The sequence below is a fragment of the Erithacus rubecula genome (assembly GCF_903797595.1).
Source record: "Erithacus rubecula genome assembly, chromosome: 4".
Classification (NCBI taxonomy): Eukaryota; Metazoa; Chordata; class Aves; order Passeriformes; family Muscicapidae; genus Erithacus; species Erithacus rubecula.
Window position 1 is genome coordinate 6227829 of NC_136686.1, and position 16847 is coordinate 6244675.

The 16847-nt window shown below is 44.5% G+C and overlaps 2 protein-coding genes across 2 annotated transcripts in view; one reads left to right on the forward strand and one right to left on the reverse strand.

Annotated features, from left to right (window-relative positions):
* LOC306801299 (dynein axonemal intermediate chain 7-like) overlaps positions 1 to 16847 on the forward strand; it is a 253256-nt gene that overhangs the window by 181938 nt on the left and 54471 nt on the right. The window lies entirely within an intron of this gene.
* On the reverse strand, positions 836 to 15600 carry LOC306800912 (NADH-cytochrome b5 reductase 3-like). The gene is made up of 9 exons (XM_079303395.1): positions 15512 to 15600; positions 12799 to 12930; positions 9741 to 9813; positions 8334 to 8440; positions 7397 to 7531; positions 6455 to 6533; positions 6245 to 6330; positions 4383 to 4482; positions 836 to 2810 (listed from the first exon to the last, which is right to left on the reverse strand). The coding sequence occupies exons 1-9, from the start codon at positions 15530 to 15532 to the stop codon at positions 2638 to 2640; spliced, it is 906 nt and encodes a 301-aa protein (XP_079159521.1). The 5' UTR covers positions 15533 to 15600; the 3' UTR covers positions 836 to 2637.

Consider the following 16847-nt stretch of genomic DNA (forward strand, 5'->3'; position numbering starts at 1 on the left):
TCCTTGGATCCCTTCCCTCACTCCAGGAACTCCCAGCAGTTCCACACCCTCTGTTTTCCTGTCCTGATCATTTCTCCAGGAATGGATCTGTGCATTTCCATTCCCTTCTCTTTCCTCCAACAATTCCCACCATTCCAGACCTAAAGCTGACACAAAGAGTGCTGGGTGCCCACAAACTCAAATCCAGACCTTGCCATCCCTAAACCAGCAACTCCAAACACACAATCCTGGAAAATTTGCAATAATTCAAACCTAACATTTAGGACAGCAAACACTTCAAAATGCCCAAGAAGCATCCTGCTGCCTTCAACTTCCAGGGGTTTTTGCTCTGAATTCTCATGGATTTGGGGATCAAGGGATTTCCCTGAACAAACCTGTGCAGTGCACAGGAATGAATGCCTGATCCCATGAATCCAGAAGTGCTAAAAGCTTAGTCCAGCCTGGGCCACCATAAATTTTTGCAAAATATCCCCCAAAGCCTTGGGATAACAGAACCCTTCAGTACTGCATTTTTAGTGTTGGAAAGACAGGAATTATTTTATTATCCTACCTCCTTTTTAATAAGTTGTTCTGATTAGTCATCAGCAGGGACCCCTTTTAGACAGCTTTAGTTAAGTTTCAGATTTATTTTTGTTTTGATCATGAAATCACTAAAACCTTAAATTTTCTAAATCAACCCTGAAAACCTTCAATGAACAAATCCTGAGGGAACAGGGGATTGGATATCTGGGATCTTATGGACCTTCAAGGACATGTTAGGTTTATCCACTGATTTCGGTGTCAAGGGAAAATCCAAGTTAAGAATAATCAAAATACAAACCAGCTCTCATGAAACTCAGCTTTCCAAAACTTTATTCAGGATAAAAAAAGATGGGAATGACCTTGGCAAATACAATAATGAAAAAAATCTATGCAAATCCCACAGTGATATAGACCAGCAGCAAGATCACTTCTCTCATATTTCAACTTTTTGCCTTTCAAAAAAAGGGACTAAAACTTGAAAAATTTAGTAGTATTTCAGCTTTGGAGCATAATATTAAAGAACAAGTTTCAGACACACACATCAAAAATTCAAGACTTGAGGCAAATGTCAAATTAATAATACCAATATTATCTAGCTGAAGTTCCTTAAATTAAATGTAGTATCTTTGCCTTTTATTCTTGATGAAAAATGAACCTTTTAAGTACACAGTACCCACCTGTTGTATGGGCACAAAAGAAAACACAGTGAGCTATAACCTCGAATTCCTACCCAATCTGTAAAAATTGCTATTGTACACTGGCACCTGTAGCTACCTCAGCACCCACAGTAGTTCATACATGACTAAATATCCTTTCAGTCACTCTGATGTCATCACCAGAATAAGGTTTTGAGTTTCCCAGACTCCTTGCAGGACACCTCTTACCTCAGCAGCATTTCTGCTGGTCAGAAGCAGAAAGTTGGGCACACAAGATGCCTGCTGCATCCTAAAAACTAGGTAAAAGGCTGCTGTAAAAAAAGGATATTAAAAAAATAAGAATTGAAGCTGTAGTAAACAGCTTCCAGGAAACAGTTTTAGACTTATTGAGACACTTGAATTTGCTGTCAGTTTGGTGATTTAAGGCTGTTCCCATGCATCCTTACCAGGCAAACCCTGGGGAGCTTTGCCTGATTGAGACACGGAGGTGAATGGATGCTACTGCACCCAGAGCAGGGCTGCCTGCCAAAACCCCCTGGCAGTGAAACCTGGGCTCCCTTCAGTACAAATCCATCTCTGGAGAACAACTAACAAGAAAATCTCACCCAATTTCCACCCAGCAGTTTTTTTCACTGCACAGGACATGCAGAACTGCTTTTGTACTCCTATGCCATCGCCCAGTACTTAGGAGTAAATACAAAATTAAGAATTTTTTTTCAGTATCCCACACATTATCAAGCAAAAAATTCAAGGTACTTGTGGAACAGTACTCAAAGCCACCTTTTGTAGTTTCTTTCATTGTCCAGGGCTGAGAACTGTGACCAGATGGAAAAGTGTTTGCACTTAAGAGAAGTTATTCCAAAATCCAAAGGAAACCCATTTTTTATCACTGCCCTACCTCTCTGTTTTGATTAATGAGGCAGCTGCAACACCTTCAGCCATAAATGGTTAATTGGCATCCTTCAACTCAACAAGCATCTTCAAACTGATGCTGCAAAGTTTATGGACACAAGGCAAACCCTCCTGGCCCTCAGAGCTCTGTAAGGATTACAATTTGGCATAAGCAAGGTGAATAATCCAACACTTTTCATTGTTTTCATAGTTCATACTGAATAAAATCCTGGGTATGCACAGTGTTAGGAAGTAGGATATTACTGCCACTTGATTACAGCACTAAGAAAAAGCATAAGTGAGTGTGTGCTGCCCTGAGCAGCTGCACTGTCCTCCCTGGACATGGAGCACACAACACAGAGCACGAGGCATCACCACCTCTCCACACACAGGTTTAGCACAGTTATGTGTCTTACTTGCCAGAGAGTCTGAAAATATGAAGCATTTTTAATGTAAATGTATTTTCCCAGCACTGTGCATCAGCCACCTCTGTAACTTTGTCCTGTTCCCCATTAGATGTTTTTTTTTTTCTTCCCTTCTACACAAGATCCCTGAATAACAGTTGTGTTTAGAAGGAGAACCTCATGTCCTTGGCATAGCCCAGTTTGTCCAGGTTGGGAATGCAAGCATACTGGATCATTGGAGGAGGTCCACACATGAGGATGAGAACATCACTCTGAGGTGGGGGCAGGTGGTCTCTGATCATCTCTTGGTTCACAAATCCTTGGCTGTAATCCCAATCTGTTAAAAAAAATGAAATGTAGGGGAAGGGAAATGAGGTTAAAAGGAGGAAAAGAGAGATGCAAGTCACTTTAGAAAGGAGAAATCCAGCTGATGAAGTTATTCCCAGTTGGAACATTTACAGCAACAGATTCAGATTTAACTTTTACATCCCCAGCCTGGATGCAGAACAAACTTTTGCTGCTGCTGACCCAAACTTCTCAGCACCGTAAGATTGACACATTTTTAATCCCAGTTTTTGGTCAGGTTTCACCTATGACAGTCAAAGTCTGCAGAATAGTCTTGAGGAGGCCCAAAGAGGAACTTTTATCCCAACTGCTAAGATCAGTTCACAATTTCTCCAAAGAAGCAATGGCAATCAGAAATTCCAGGAGAACACCTAGTGCAGTGGATGACACAACAGCAACAGACTGTAGGGAGGGCAAGATCCTTCCCTCAGCATGCCAGAGGTGTATTCTTGGTCACAAGGAAGAGGAGGCATATGGCTTTTCCTTCCCTGTCCCAAACTCCCACTGAATGTGAGTGTGAATCTATCCATTTGTGGGGGGTCAGGACAAAGAATGGTTGTCTTGGGTTGCACTACAGGATGTGGCCAGCAATGTGCATTCTGTCACCATCTGTTGAAGCTGGGTGGGACAGTGACACTTATCTCTGTGGCACATATTATCTGCTAATGGGCCATCTTTAAACCAGCTGGGACAATCATCTTTATCTTTTCCATAACCCATCCTCCCTCCAGGAAGATATCATCTGTTAATGGGCCACTGAGTCCCACTGTGTGACTGATAAAATTACATCATCCCACTGGGAGATGATCCAGCCAGGGGCAGGAGCCAAGCATTTCCTACCTGGATAAAAACTGAGATTTTGGACACCAAGGTACCTTCTTTCCACTGGATTCCAGAGGAAAGCCAGACCTTTCCACGTCATCCCTGGACCTTCAGAGGAAACTGCACCTTCTACAGGAGCACTGCTCCAGCTGAACCACATTTGCCACTGCAGGGGGATGCAGCCACCATTTAATGGGACTGCTGCCAACACCCTGACTGACTGACAGGGTGTCAGGTTGTATTCTGGCTCTGTCAGTGTTTTGGGATTGTTCTTTGTAACACTGTATTTCTATTTTAATTTTCCTAGTAAAGAACTGTTATTTCTAATTCCTATATCTTTGCCAGAGAGCCCCTTAATTTCAAAATTATAGTCATTTGGAGGGAGGGTGTTTACATTCTCCATCTCAAAAAGAAGCTCCTGCCTTTATTGGCAGACCTGTCCTTCAAACCAGGACAATGGTAAGAAAGGAAAACAAGGAATGCACTGTTAAGCCTACTCTTCCTTGTTCAGCAAGTTCAGGCAGGGATCTGTGCCTCTGGCACTGCAGCTGCCACAGGGCAGGCTCCAAACACAAGGATACCAAGTTACATTTATCTGTGGGGAAGGAGAAAAGAAGGTCACCCTCCACAGGAGAGAATGGTAAATATTCAGGTGTAGCCATGGGAGGAACACTGCACTGCCACTGGCCTGAGGTGAGCTTTGGGAACACTTTTCCACAAAAAGTGACACTTCAGGTCTTACTTTCAGGTGCTGTGTCCAAGGTGTACCAACACTTGAAGCGATTGGGATTCTGAGCCTGGATCTCATCGAGCTCGGAACGTAACAGGATATCCTTCTCAGTCTGCAGGACAAGGAACACAGTCATCACACCCTGCATGTGAGTGCAGCCCTCAGATGGCCACAGAGCAGCAGCCACTGCACAGCCCTGAGAGATGGAAGGGGTGATTCAGCTCTGTTTTAAAGGCTGAAGAGACCAAACCCAAGTTATTTCCATGCCTAGCCCATGGCAGAGCTAATAAAAGGCTTGTAACTTTCCCAAATCCTGACCATGCAATGCCTTCCCTCTAAAGATAAAATGAAGCAGAACCATCACTTAATCAGGGAATCAGAGGAATAAAGCCCTTTTTAGCACTATTACATCAGAAAACTAATCATGACTACACATCTCCCTACCCCTTCATACTGTGCCACCTAGACAGGGAAATGCCAGTTTTTTCACCTTTGCCAATTCAAGTATCATCAGCACTGCCATAGGGAGACTGCTTGGCTTTTAAAAAGAATGTGGAATGAACAACCAAAAGGGTATCAAGTTCTAGTTGGAACAATAAACATTACTCAGGGTATCAGGTTTGGCTCCTCCCTGCTGCAACATCACTGAAGGCCAAAGGAAAGTCTTATTTCCCTAAGAGCAGCTGCAGTCTGGGCAGGAAGGAAAAGGGTAGGGACTGAAAGTGCTGCCACCCCTGCAGCCATAGTTATTTGGCACAGAGTCTGTAACTGTGGGGATAAGGAGAAATGTGCAGCAGCCATTCCAGAGAAGCTGCTATTCCTGGATGTGCACCTGTGGGTGCTCCAAAAAATCCCCTAGTGGCACTGGCCAACTCAGTGTGCCACCCAGAAGCACAGTAGGAGCCCATGTACATTGTTTTAAACACTTTAAACTATTTTTTTAAAACTGCTTTTTATTGGTTGAGTTACTGGGTGCAAGAACTCTTTAAATCAGGGATTGATGTTTCCATAGACTGTTGCTAACAGGCAGGACACTGTTCCCCAGAATCTCCCTCCTAGCTGCAGGGTTTCCCAGTCTACTAAAGCAGCTCCAACTCTGTGTTAGCCATTCTGAATCATCCCTAGCAAATCCCAGCCCTCCTGCCCTGATATCACTGCACTTTATGCCAAATCCAAGGGCTCCAGCCAGCAGCAGAGAGCACTGGCAGAAAGAGTCACAGCAGAAGAACATCAGGCAAAGAAGGGGTGCTGCCCAGCAGCACACCAACCAACATATGGTTATCAAAAAAATCTCTCTTGCAAGGATTCCATGGATGAGAGAGCTTCTCTCTGGCCAGCATGCAGGATGCCACACCTCAAGGAGCAAGTGAAGCACATGAAAAACAGACAGAGGGGATGGAAATGAAAGCAGACAGCCAAGAAGAATCATAGCTCTGTAACTGGGACCACAGTTACTTTTAGCCTCACCCAAGATGTCCTCAGACAGAAAGAGTCCACAGACAAATACTGCTGCAAAGCTGGGGAGTAAAAATTGCTGGAAGAGACAAATGTCCAGCCCTTTCATGTTTCCACTCAGAAAGATGGCTCTGAAAGTCTGGTAAAAACATGAACAACTTGCACAAAGGAATGCAGGGCTTTAACATTCATAAACTGGATTAGAAACAGAGCAATGAGTCACAGGAAGGCAAACATTAGCAAACATTTCTGCAGTAATGCTAAACCCTCAATTTATCACAGGACTTTTATACTGGATGTTTCCAACATTTCAGTTCACTCTTCTCTTTAGGGTTTGCATTTCTGTGATTTCATTTGCTGAGTGGAGTCCTGCTAGGTAACTAAAACACTACAAACAGAAAAAAAAAGGACAGAATTACCTGATTAGCAAACAGCAGCTGGCAAATGGTGGGGTCATCTTTGTCCTTTATGATTGCTCGAATGATCTGCAGCATAGGTGTTATCCCTGGAAGAGAGAGGCAGGTCAGTGATGTGAGGATGGGGAATGAAAGAAGGGACAGGGGGGAAAATGTGAGCAAATGCATCTACCAGCTGTCAGAAACCACAGATGCATCCTTACAGATACCTACCAGTCCCCCCTGCAATCATCCCCACGTATTTCACTGTCTTGGTAACTGGTTCAGCTTTCTTTTCTGGCCGAATATCAAACTTGCCTGAAGAGAGAAAGAGATGGAGAACACTGAAGAAGGCAGGAACTCCTCCTGTTATCCCTTTCTAGCACATCCTGCTAAATTGACTTGTTTCAGCCCTGTCACCCTTGCCTCCCAGAGAACAGAAAAGGTGAAGATGTCCTGAATGAAGGCAATCCTAAAGATGGTTTTAAGACATGAGGTGGTAACATCAGTCACTGACATGAGTCATGACTTCCCTGACCACAGCCTACATAATACACCACCTGTATTATTTCAATTTGCTCACATCCCATAACCCCAGTGACATTTATAAGCCCAGATTCTGGAAACACTAAGGAACTGATCTGCTCAGAGAGTTTATTTTCCCTGAGCAGATTATTTAAAGGGAAAACATAAAATACTCAGTATGGTGGGTGTTCAAAATTTTTCTCTTTTGAGCTGATTTTCCCATTTCAGCCAAACACAACAGAGAGGCTGAAACTCCCCAAAATGTTGTGTTGTATTCACAGCTCTCTTCATCTCGGATAACATGAATGCTACACACAAAGCTCTGGAAAACCACATGTTGGAGTCCTGCTCCACACAAAACTGCCAGAAGGTTTTTGTGACGCATTTGTGGCAGCATTATACTAACATGAGATATTTTACACTGACATAAAAGTAATGCCTACTCACAAAGTTCATTTTTACTTGGGGAATTAGCAGTGGACAGTGCAAATACCCAGTGTTTTTGTCAAGTGTATAAACTATGTCCACATAAGCATGGAAAAAACCCATCCCTTACTTGAGAACAGCATCAATAAAAAGCATTTTTAGAGTAATTAAGACATTTTTCCAGAATACTGTTTAGTCTGGGTAAATTCTGTCTCCCAAACCAGCCTTGCCTTTTCCTTTGTACACAAGGAGGCCACTTGGTCCTCTGAAGTCAATGGTGTCCCCTATTTTCAGGCTGTCCAAGTATTGAGACATCTTTCCCCCATCAGGAAACTTGGGATGGACACCTCTGAAGTAGACCTGTTAAAAATAATAACAATGAATAATAACAAGCAATTTAATCTCACAGCTCAGAGAAGAGCATTTACCCTTCCAATTTTTAGGTAAAAATACTCTTTGTGCAAAGAACACCATTACTACATAAAGAAATGTAATGTCTGACTGACAAAAGATTAAAATGCCACTCCTGCCCCAATCTTTGGACAGAGACCAGTGATTTCTCCACTGTAATTCTGCAACACAGAAAATATTGATAATAATCAACATAATGTACACCCAAGTTTAAAAGGGGCTAGAAAAATAGTAAAAAAACCCAGAACACTGTGATTCCAAAAAGCAAAATTCTAAGAGGAAATCCAGTGCAGATATGAATATTTTAAATTCCTAACAGCTTTAAATGATAGGTAATCTAGCTATCAAGAGGCAAAACAGAAGTACATGATCACAAAAGTTAAAATCACTTTCTTACCAAATAAATCAGTCATTCCCACTGCCTGGATCAGTAATGATAATGACCACCACTCTCAGTGAGCATAATGACTGAATTCCATTAGCTTCAGAAGCAGCTGCTCATTCAGGCAAGGTCAATTCCTTATTCCAGAAAGATTAAAAAGTGTATAAACATCTGCAGGTCTACAGAGGCTGGAAAATGATGCAGCATCTCATGAGACACCCTTAGTAAAGAAGTGCCTGCAAAATGCCACATGGACTGTAGGTAATGGCAAGTTCCTGAAGAGAAGCCAGCACACCAAACTTCACATAAAGGCACTGTAAAGGTGGCTCAGAAGTTGCCCAGCCTGGGAACACAGTGTGACACTCTTACCTTGACAACAAGATCCACAAAGCCCTTGTCATCATCACTGGAAACTGGAGTGTAAGGTCTGACAACCAGAGCTCCATCAATGCGTGCAGACAGGTAGATGTGCTGCCCTGTTGCAGGGAAAAAAACCAATCAAAAACTAGTTTTCTTTTAAAAGGTTTTTCTTTCAGTGGATGTGCTGAGTTGGCATGGACTGAAATGCAGCCTCAAAGCTCTAACTACCTTATTTTGGGGCATCACTTCCTCTTGTCTTATTTTCTTGACACAGCAACACCTTGCTAGAGTTGTTAGCCATGCACAGATCTGCCTGGAAGGACAGACAACTCCACTGCTAATCCTGTGTGTCAATCATAACTTCATGCATTTACATTCACCAAAGCCTGAACTGTACCTGAGGTCTTTCAAAAGATGGGATTTGTCTCTCCTGTACAGACAATTAAAGGGACACAGGAGGGGAAAACTGCCCAGTGCTATTCACACATCTTTATTAATGTTTTAAACTGCCACAGTTTAGTTAAAACTGAGCTTGTAGCTGTTCTTGCTTTGACCACAGATCCCTCACATTTTCCAGCAGCTCTCCAGCTGCCTTTGCTGAGGCTGCCCAGACACAAAGCACTTTTCTAACCCTGTTATTCCTCAAGCTCAACATGTGATTGCAGCAACTGTTTCCATCTGTCACTCATCCTCTGAGCTCTCTACAGCAGGTTCTCTTCTCAATGTCTACATCTTTTTTTCTTTTTTTTCTAAGAAAGAAGCTTTGCTTTCATGGATACTAAAAAGATCAAGAGACTTCTAACACCCCAAACAAGAATTTAACACCTGGAAAAGGTGCTGACAACAACCATAAAGCACAGGAGCCAGGGATCACTGCAGCAGCTTGTTAAAGTGGAAGTCCTATTAAACACAAGTCACAATTAAATGCTATTAATACAAGCAGAAGGAAACAATGGCACTAAGCTGTTATGGAAGGCACCACACCCTGTGGAAGGGCCTTTGGAAACAGCTACCCCTGGGTGATTCAAAAGTTCCATGAAATTCAGAAGTGAGTAGATCATCTGGTAAACCACAGGGTTAGAGGAGAAGTGGATGAGAGTGGTGCCTCAGGGCATGGAAAAGGACTGCAGGGATTCAGCCCCACAGGAATAATACAAGCTGGAAAGCTGAGACTGGAAAAGTACAAGTGAAGACCTGTGTTTGCTACTACTCTCTCCAAAGAAACAAGCTGGATGTTCACTCACATACACTGCAGATTACTCACAGCACGAGGATAACCTTGCAGAGCTCTCAGTAACAGCTCCAGCCACATGAACAGCATTACAAATTCAAAACACAAGGGGAAAAAAAACCCCACAAAATCTCTTACAATATAATGAATGCAAGCAACACTTGGATTCTTCATAAAGAACATACCTAGAGGGAGACCCAGAACGTGCTCCATGGAAGGGAGGGCAAATCGAAATCTCCTTGTGTCATGACTAACTTCCTGAAAGAGGAAAATCAAAACAACAGTCAGCTCTGCTGTTGGGATTTAATGTTTGTGATTTCACTTCTAAAACAAGACAAGTCTGGCATCCTGCAGGACTAAGAATTAATGACACAATGATACTTGTGTGCAGATTAAGTGATAGCTTTCCAAATATTATGGACATTTACACTGCCTCCTGTGAGAAGGCCACAAGATAAAAAATAACTAGCTCTTCAACTCTCATTTCAAGTTTAAATATGCAGCAGTTCAAGGCCAAGGTATTTTGATTTTCGTCTCTCAAAATCACATTAATAAATCATTTCAGTGGAAGTAGAAACCTCATTTCCTTTGCTATGGTAAGGTTCTTAAAAATATTTCCCCTGCACAAATTAATTAGTTAGCCTGAATTAATCCATAAATGAAATTGAAAAGAGCACTGTATTTAGATATGAACAAAATTATGACAATATATGCAGTCCTGCTGGGATAATTATTCTAATATTTACTAGCAAAGTCACGTCTTGAATGATATTTTGGCAATAAGTAATTAAGTCTTATTTCTTATATTATGCAAATTTTATGTTTGAAAAATCATGTCATATTCACAGGAAAAAAAGACAGTAAAAAAAAAAAAAGAGAAAGAAACAGCATACAGCTTAATGCTTCATCCAGTGACTGTTTTTAAGGGTTTTGTTTGCTTAACTGTTTTTAAAGTAACCAATGGAGACCAATTTCTTCCTCACAGTTTGTCTCACCTTCCCTTACTATGGTCACACTGATGAAATTTTCTTCACAGTACCTCATTTTAAGGAAAATCCTGAAAGAAGAAGGGAACTGGTTGGCAGTCCCAAAAGGGCTTCTTTGTACTTATGTCTATTCAGGAGCAGTAACTTCCAATTGAAAATTCCTTTATAAGGACAACTGATGTGGACTTAACACTGCTGCTGTTTCTGTATGGGGATTTCAGCACTGTATGGAAATCACTGGATTTTGCCAATAATGCTGCTTTTTTATTATGCTGTCTTGAACAGTATGCAGACAGAACAAAGCTCTGAATTCCCACTTAATCACCTCACCAATTAAAGTGGAGAGAGTTTATATGAAGCTGACTAAATGCAAGTATTTTGGTGCAATTGTGAGAAACTAAGAGGCTCAGGGAATCCCCAATACCTAGATAAGCAGGGTTGTGCCTCTCTCTGTCACACAGCCAGGACACTGAGCCTGCCACTCTGCAAGGTGTCATCAAGGCTGGATTACAGACAGCCTTGAAGCAGGATGCACTTCCAGCAGGAGGTCACTGCCCTCTGGCATTGCCCTAAGCATTTGGAAGCCCTTGGCCACACATTTCTGTCTCTTCTGGCTCAAGTGTCAAGGAGTCTGCCACCCTTGCCAAATGCAAAGCTGGAGAACAGCTTTTGCAGGCTGGTGCTTTGCTGAAGCCACTCACTGAAAGGCAACAAGTTAACTATGCACACCATTATAAAACCAAACAACCAAACTGAAGTTGTTGGCTTTTTTAAGGTAAGAACTAAATTAGCACATTTAACTATGTTAAAGAATATTTTTCCTATGCTATGCACTAGGAAGCAGCCTCAAGACTCCTATTTCTCTGTTCAAAAGACACACCACAGAATCATAGAAGGATTTGGGTGGAAGTGACCTTAAAGATCAGCCAGTTTATCCTCCTGCCATGGGCAGAGACACATGCCACTGTCCCAGGATGCTCAGAGCCCCATCCAGCCTGGCCTTGGACACTTCCAGGGATCCAGGGGCAGCCACAGCTACTCTGAGCACCCTGTGCCAGGGCCTCAGCACCCTCACAGGGAATAATTTTTTCTTAATATCTAATCTAAACCTTCTCTGTGTCAGTGTGAAGCCATTCTCCCTTGTCCTGTCACTCCAGGCCCTTGTCAAGAGTCTCTCTCCATCTTTCCTGTGGCTCCCTTCAGGCACTGCAAGGCCACAGTGAGGACATCCCATTCTCCTCTCCAGGTTGAACAATCCCAATTCTCCCAGCCTTTTCTGACCTCATGAGAAGTACGGAGTCTATAATAACAGTGTGGTTGCAGAACACCTGGGAAATAAATTCAGCAATGCAGCCCAGCCCAGGTCACAGGGAAGCTCCCAGTTCCCACAAATCCAGGATTCAAAATGACTGTATTAATTTTGTTTCCTTTGGCAGAACCAATGAAAGCCAAGCTATCAGTGCACCCTCTAAACATCAAACAAAACTCTTGAGTTCCAGTCCAAAGTCTTCTGATAAATTTCTGAATAGCCGATAGCCTTAAAAAGTCAACACTATAAATATCCTCAGGTGTGACTTTATACCTAAAAAGCCAAGATTTCTCTCTCATACTTTTGATGGTTGATTTATCCAAGGGAAATCCAGACTTTTCAACTTTGGTGGTTTTGGCTCGCTTCCCACAAGCTTAATTACCAATTTCAGAAGGTAAGATCCATCCCTGGAAGTATCATGACTTTCCTCTGGTATCCCATTTGAGCAAGAATTTAATTTTGTACTGGGAAGCTTTACTTTTAACAGAGAGAAATAGAAGCTGAGATTGCTCAGGTGATGTCAGGACTGCATGACTTAAACACCTTCCTTCCTGTAACACATTCCAGTACATCAATCCAGTAACAGGAACCTGACAGCTGCTGTTGAATGCCACTGACCATGAAAAAGCTGCCTGCTCTGCCTCACAGCAGGACTTGTGTCCCTTAGTCCAGCCAGTGCTGCACAGTTTGAGAATTTCTGCTGATGTGCTCCACAACATGAGATATATGACTGTGAGTTTGATCATTGCTAAGCAGCATTCTCCACTCTTGTTTGGAAACAAGCTGAATGCAGAACTGCAGAAGTCAACACTCAAAGAGCTTTTATAAAGAAGTTGTAGCCTCAAGACAAAAGTATCCACCCTGTTGGGACATCACCCTAGACTTCAGAAGCTGTGAACATTTCAGTGCCCATGGAGAGGTGATGCTCAGCACTACACCTGCACCTACCTCCTTATCAATCAGCCTCAGTGCATACTTCACTTCTGGGTCCTTCAGGGTGATTGCAGGCCGGGGATTCCTGAAGAGCCTCATGACAGTGCTGTAGATGAGCCATATCGGGTATGTCACAACCTGACGCAGCTGCAGCGGCACAGAAACAGTGTCAGACACGAGTGCAGAGCCAGAGTTATCACAGATTGGCTTTACAGCATCACTCCTGTGCTGAGCCACTTGCACACCAGCACGGGGCTGCCACACTGGCAGCTGGACACAAAGAGAGGCTGTCACAGCTCCAGGTCCCCTGACAGGGAGGCTGAATCCCCATCTCCAGCAGGCACAGAGCACATGTGTCCAAATAAACGATCACAGAATATCATGAGCTGGGAGGGGCCCATCAGGATGATCCAGTCCATCCCCTGGCCCTGCACACCAACAATCCCACCCTGTGCCTCAGAATGTTGTCCAAATGTTCCTTGCACTCTTCAGGCTTGGGGCTGTGACCATTCCCTGGGGAGTTCCAGTGCCCAACCACCCTTTGGGGGAAGAGCCTTTTCCTAATATCCAACCTAAACACTGATCAAGCCAAGCTGCAGGGCACAGCCAAGGGACAGCCCTTCTTGTCACTTTACCATCATTTTCCCCACATCGGAAACCCTATAAGACAGGAACAGATTATGCTCTGACACCACACCTCCCTCTCTTCACATTGGGGCAGGAGAATAAACTGCACACCTACTTATAAAAATCCTTTCTGGCTCAGTAATTATTGAGCACTCCAACAGAGGAGAGGGGAAAAGCATGACTAGAGAAAAAAAAAAAATCAAAGTTCAGCCTACTTAGCTTTCACTTTCATTTTATTTTTAAAGGGACCTGAACATAATTTTAGAATGGCATTTGTGCAACTGTGACAGTTCCTCAGGAGTCTATGAAAACTTCCTACATTATTAATAATAAAACTGTGGGACAGCATAAATTCTCTCTTCTTAAAATGCTGCTGTACAGGTTTAAAATGTATCATCACTGTACAGCCTGAGGGCACACACACATTTTTCACTGCTATTTGGGAATACTGAAATAGCTCTATATAGGTTGTTTCTGAAGAAGCTGAAATTTACAGGAAAATTATTCCTTAATTCTCATAGATCTACGAGATGACTGCTCTGGGAAGAATTTTTGTTACTAAGTCACAAAAAAGGGCAGAGGGAGGGAAGCTGTTCAAAGTGACAGAGCAGCAAGCAAGCTTCTTAAAGAGAAATTAACATGTGAGTGGGGTCTGGTGGCAATAGCAAGCTGACTCTGCAGCAGGTGTTTCAAATGAGACATTAATAAGTTAGATTAATTTCCAAATGTGGTTATCTAAAATGAATAAGGAAACAGAGCTGCTGTTGTCAGGCAATGAGAAATAATTTTAACACAGTGGTAACCTCATGTAAGGCAATTTGTTATTCATGGTCGATGAGCGCAAAAGTCTCCTGGGATTTGGCCTGGAGAGAAACAGCACTAATTCAGAAAGCTATTTTAGCCCTTACTCAGATCTATCACCAGGTGGGCAGAAAAAAGGGGAAGAACTCAAGGCTGAACGATTTCAAAAAGCCATGCTTGCTAAGAAAAGCATTCTCTTGTTTAAAAGTAGCCCATGTATTCTCACCACAGGGCAGACCAAGATATTAATGACGATAACTGCAGAGCATCAGCGAGCAACAGGCTGACCACAGGGCCTGGGAACCACTAAACGGGGACCTTGTGACTCATCATTTCCAGCTGCACAAATCTTTGCGAACGGACAAGGCAGAATTAGTAAGCGAGCAGGAATTTTTATTAATGGAACGAGGCCTCTGTGTGATAACAAAGAGAAAAGCCACGGAGACGGCACTGCCAGGGCGTGGTGAGCACGGCCCGGCCCGGCACACGAGCTGAGGGCTCGCCCCACAAACACACAAACCAAACCCTGCCTGGGCATGAGAAACCTCCGACCCCGGCTGCCAAAACCCCGCTCCTGGAGTAACCTCAGCTAAACACTCTTCTCGCCTGATTCAGAACGCAACGGGAGGATAATGGGATTTCTTCACTCGTGCAGCGTGAGCCTCGTCTCCTCTGTTCAATGCACCTCAGGAGCAGCTGTACCCAAACGAGCACAAAATGCTGCTCCCTCCTGCCCCTCTACAAACCCAGGGAATGAAGGGTTTGAGCACAGGAGCAAAGAACCGTGACAGGCACAGAGAAAAGAGGGCAGCGGTGCCAGAGATGACAGCGCTGCAGAGTCACTGCCCAGCAAGCACGATCGGAGAGACCCGTGGAGCGGACTGCGCTGGAAGCGACCCTAAAGATCATCGCGTTCAAACACCGCGGGCAGGGACACCTGCCACCGTCCCAGGCTGCCAGAGCCACATCCAGCCTGGCCCTGGACACTGCCAGGGATGGGGCACCCACAGCTCCGGGCAAGCCAGGGCCTCACCACCCTCACAGGGAACAATTTCTTCCTCAGCCCCTCCAAACCCACGCTCCCACAGGCTGAAATTATCCCGACGGGGGGCAAACACCACAAGCACTCAGAGCCTCCAAAACCAAAAACAACAACAATAACAACAATAACACAGCAGACATTCGCGGAGCAGAGACTGCAAAACCCCCCGGACACCGCCCCGCCCCGCAGCGCTGCGGGCGGAGCCGCCCCCGGGCAGGAAGGGACCGACCCCGCTCCCGTCCGCCCCCCGGCACTCACCACGCTCAGCTGTGCCCCCATGGCTGCCCCGACACGGCGGCACCGCCCCGGCACACACCGCGCTGAGCCGCGCCTGTCCCGCCCCGCGACGTCACGCACCGCGCTGAACAGCGCCCCGCCTCGTGACGTCACGCACCGCGCCGAACAGCGCCCCGCCCCGCCTCGTGACGTCACGCACCGCGCTGAACAGCGCTTCCCCCGCTCCGCCCCGTGACGTCACGCACCGCGCTGGGCTGCACCGCCCCCGTCGGGTGACGTCACGCCCCGCCCCGCCATGGCCGCGGCGCTGGCTCGGTCCCTTCCCCGGACCCCCCGCGCTGTCTGAGCGCCCTCACCGGGAACAGTTTCTTCCTCGTGTCCAGTCCAAACCTCCTCTCTTCGTGCGCAGCCATTCCCCTTGTTCTGTCACTCCAGGCCCTTCCCAAGGGTCTCTCTCCATCTTTCCTGTGGCTCCCTGAAGGCCGCAATGAAGTCACCCCAAAGTCTTCTCCAGGCTGAGCAATCCCAGTTCTCTCAGCTTTCAGGATTTCTTAATGACAAGCTTATCAAAAAAGCACCAGAATTCAGCTTTGCAATAAGATATGATATTTCAGCCAGGCTCGCTTAGATTTTGGTTTACACCAATGTGTGAAAATTAGTGACTAATAGCCATATGTATCTTTGTGCTAAACGTGAAACACTTCAAATTTATTTAATTAAAATGTCTTCGATGATTCCTAGACAGTTTCTCCTTACAAAATTAAGAAAGGTGTAAGACTCCAGGACTGAGAGGCTGAGGCTTAGGAAAAGGGAGATAACTGAGGTTCAGGGATCCTAAAGTTTGGTGGGAAACAATCTGCCAGGAGAGGTTCCAACTTGAATCTTAATATTTAAGGACGGGTGGAGACCTCGGTGTCCCCCTGCTCTACTTTCACTGAGCTCTGACCTGACTGGGTTCCAATTTGCCAGCCCAGGCCGTGCTGCACTGCTTTTAGCATAGGGCAGCTCCTGGGGACTTGGCAGCAATAGCCAAAACTGAAACACTAATCTTAGAAAATTAGGATTTTAGTTACCTTGCTGAAAATAATTAAAAGTTAGAAGGGAGTAGTTATCTGACACTGAAATAATTGATTGTCTGTCATTTCATGTTTGCCAGCTGCACTTACAATGGGAAAAGATGAAACTAGAGAGCAGATCCAAAGGAACACAGAAACCCATTCTTTGGAAAATTGGACTATCCTCAGAAATCATTTGTATTGTCATTGATAGAAAAGGTCAAGAGTTTAAGGTGAGGAAGACTCACCTTACTTCCTCCTTTTAAGCCTCCTCCCCACGAAAACGACCCCAGACTTAATTT

Bases quoted from the DNA above. Each gene is read 5' to 3' on its own strand.
- LOC306800912 (XM_079303395.1), bottom strand. From the start codon at position 15,532: ATGGGGGCACAGCTGAGCGTG. The intron at 8,441-9,740 runs GTATGTTCTTTA...TCCCTGCAACAG, and splicing joins CGTTCTGGGTCTCCCTCTAG to GGCAGCACATCTACCTGTCT. The intron at 6,331-6,454 runs GTAGGTATCTGT...TCTCTCTTCCAG, and splicing joins GATGATTGCAGGGGGGACTG to GGATAACACCTATGCTGCAG.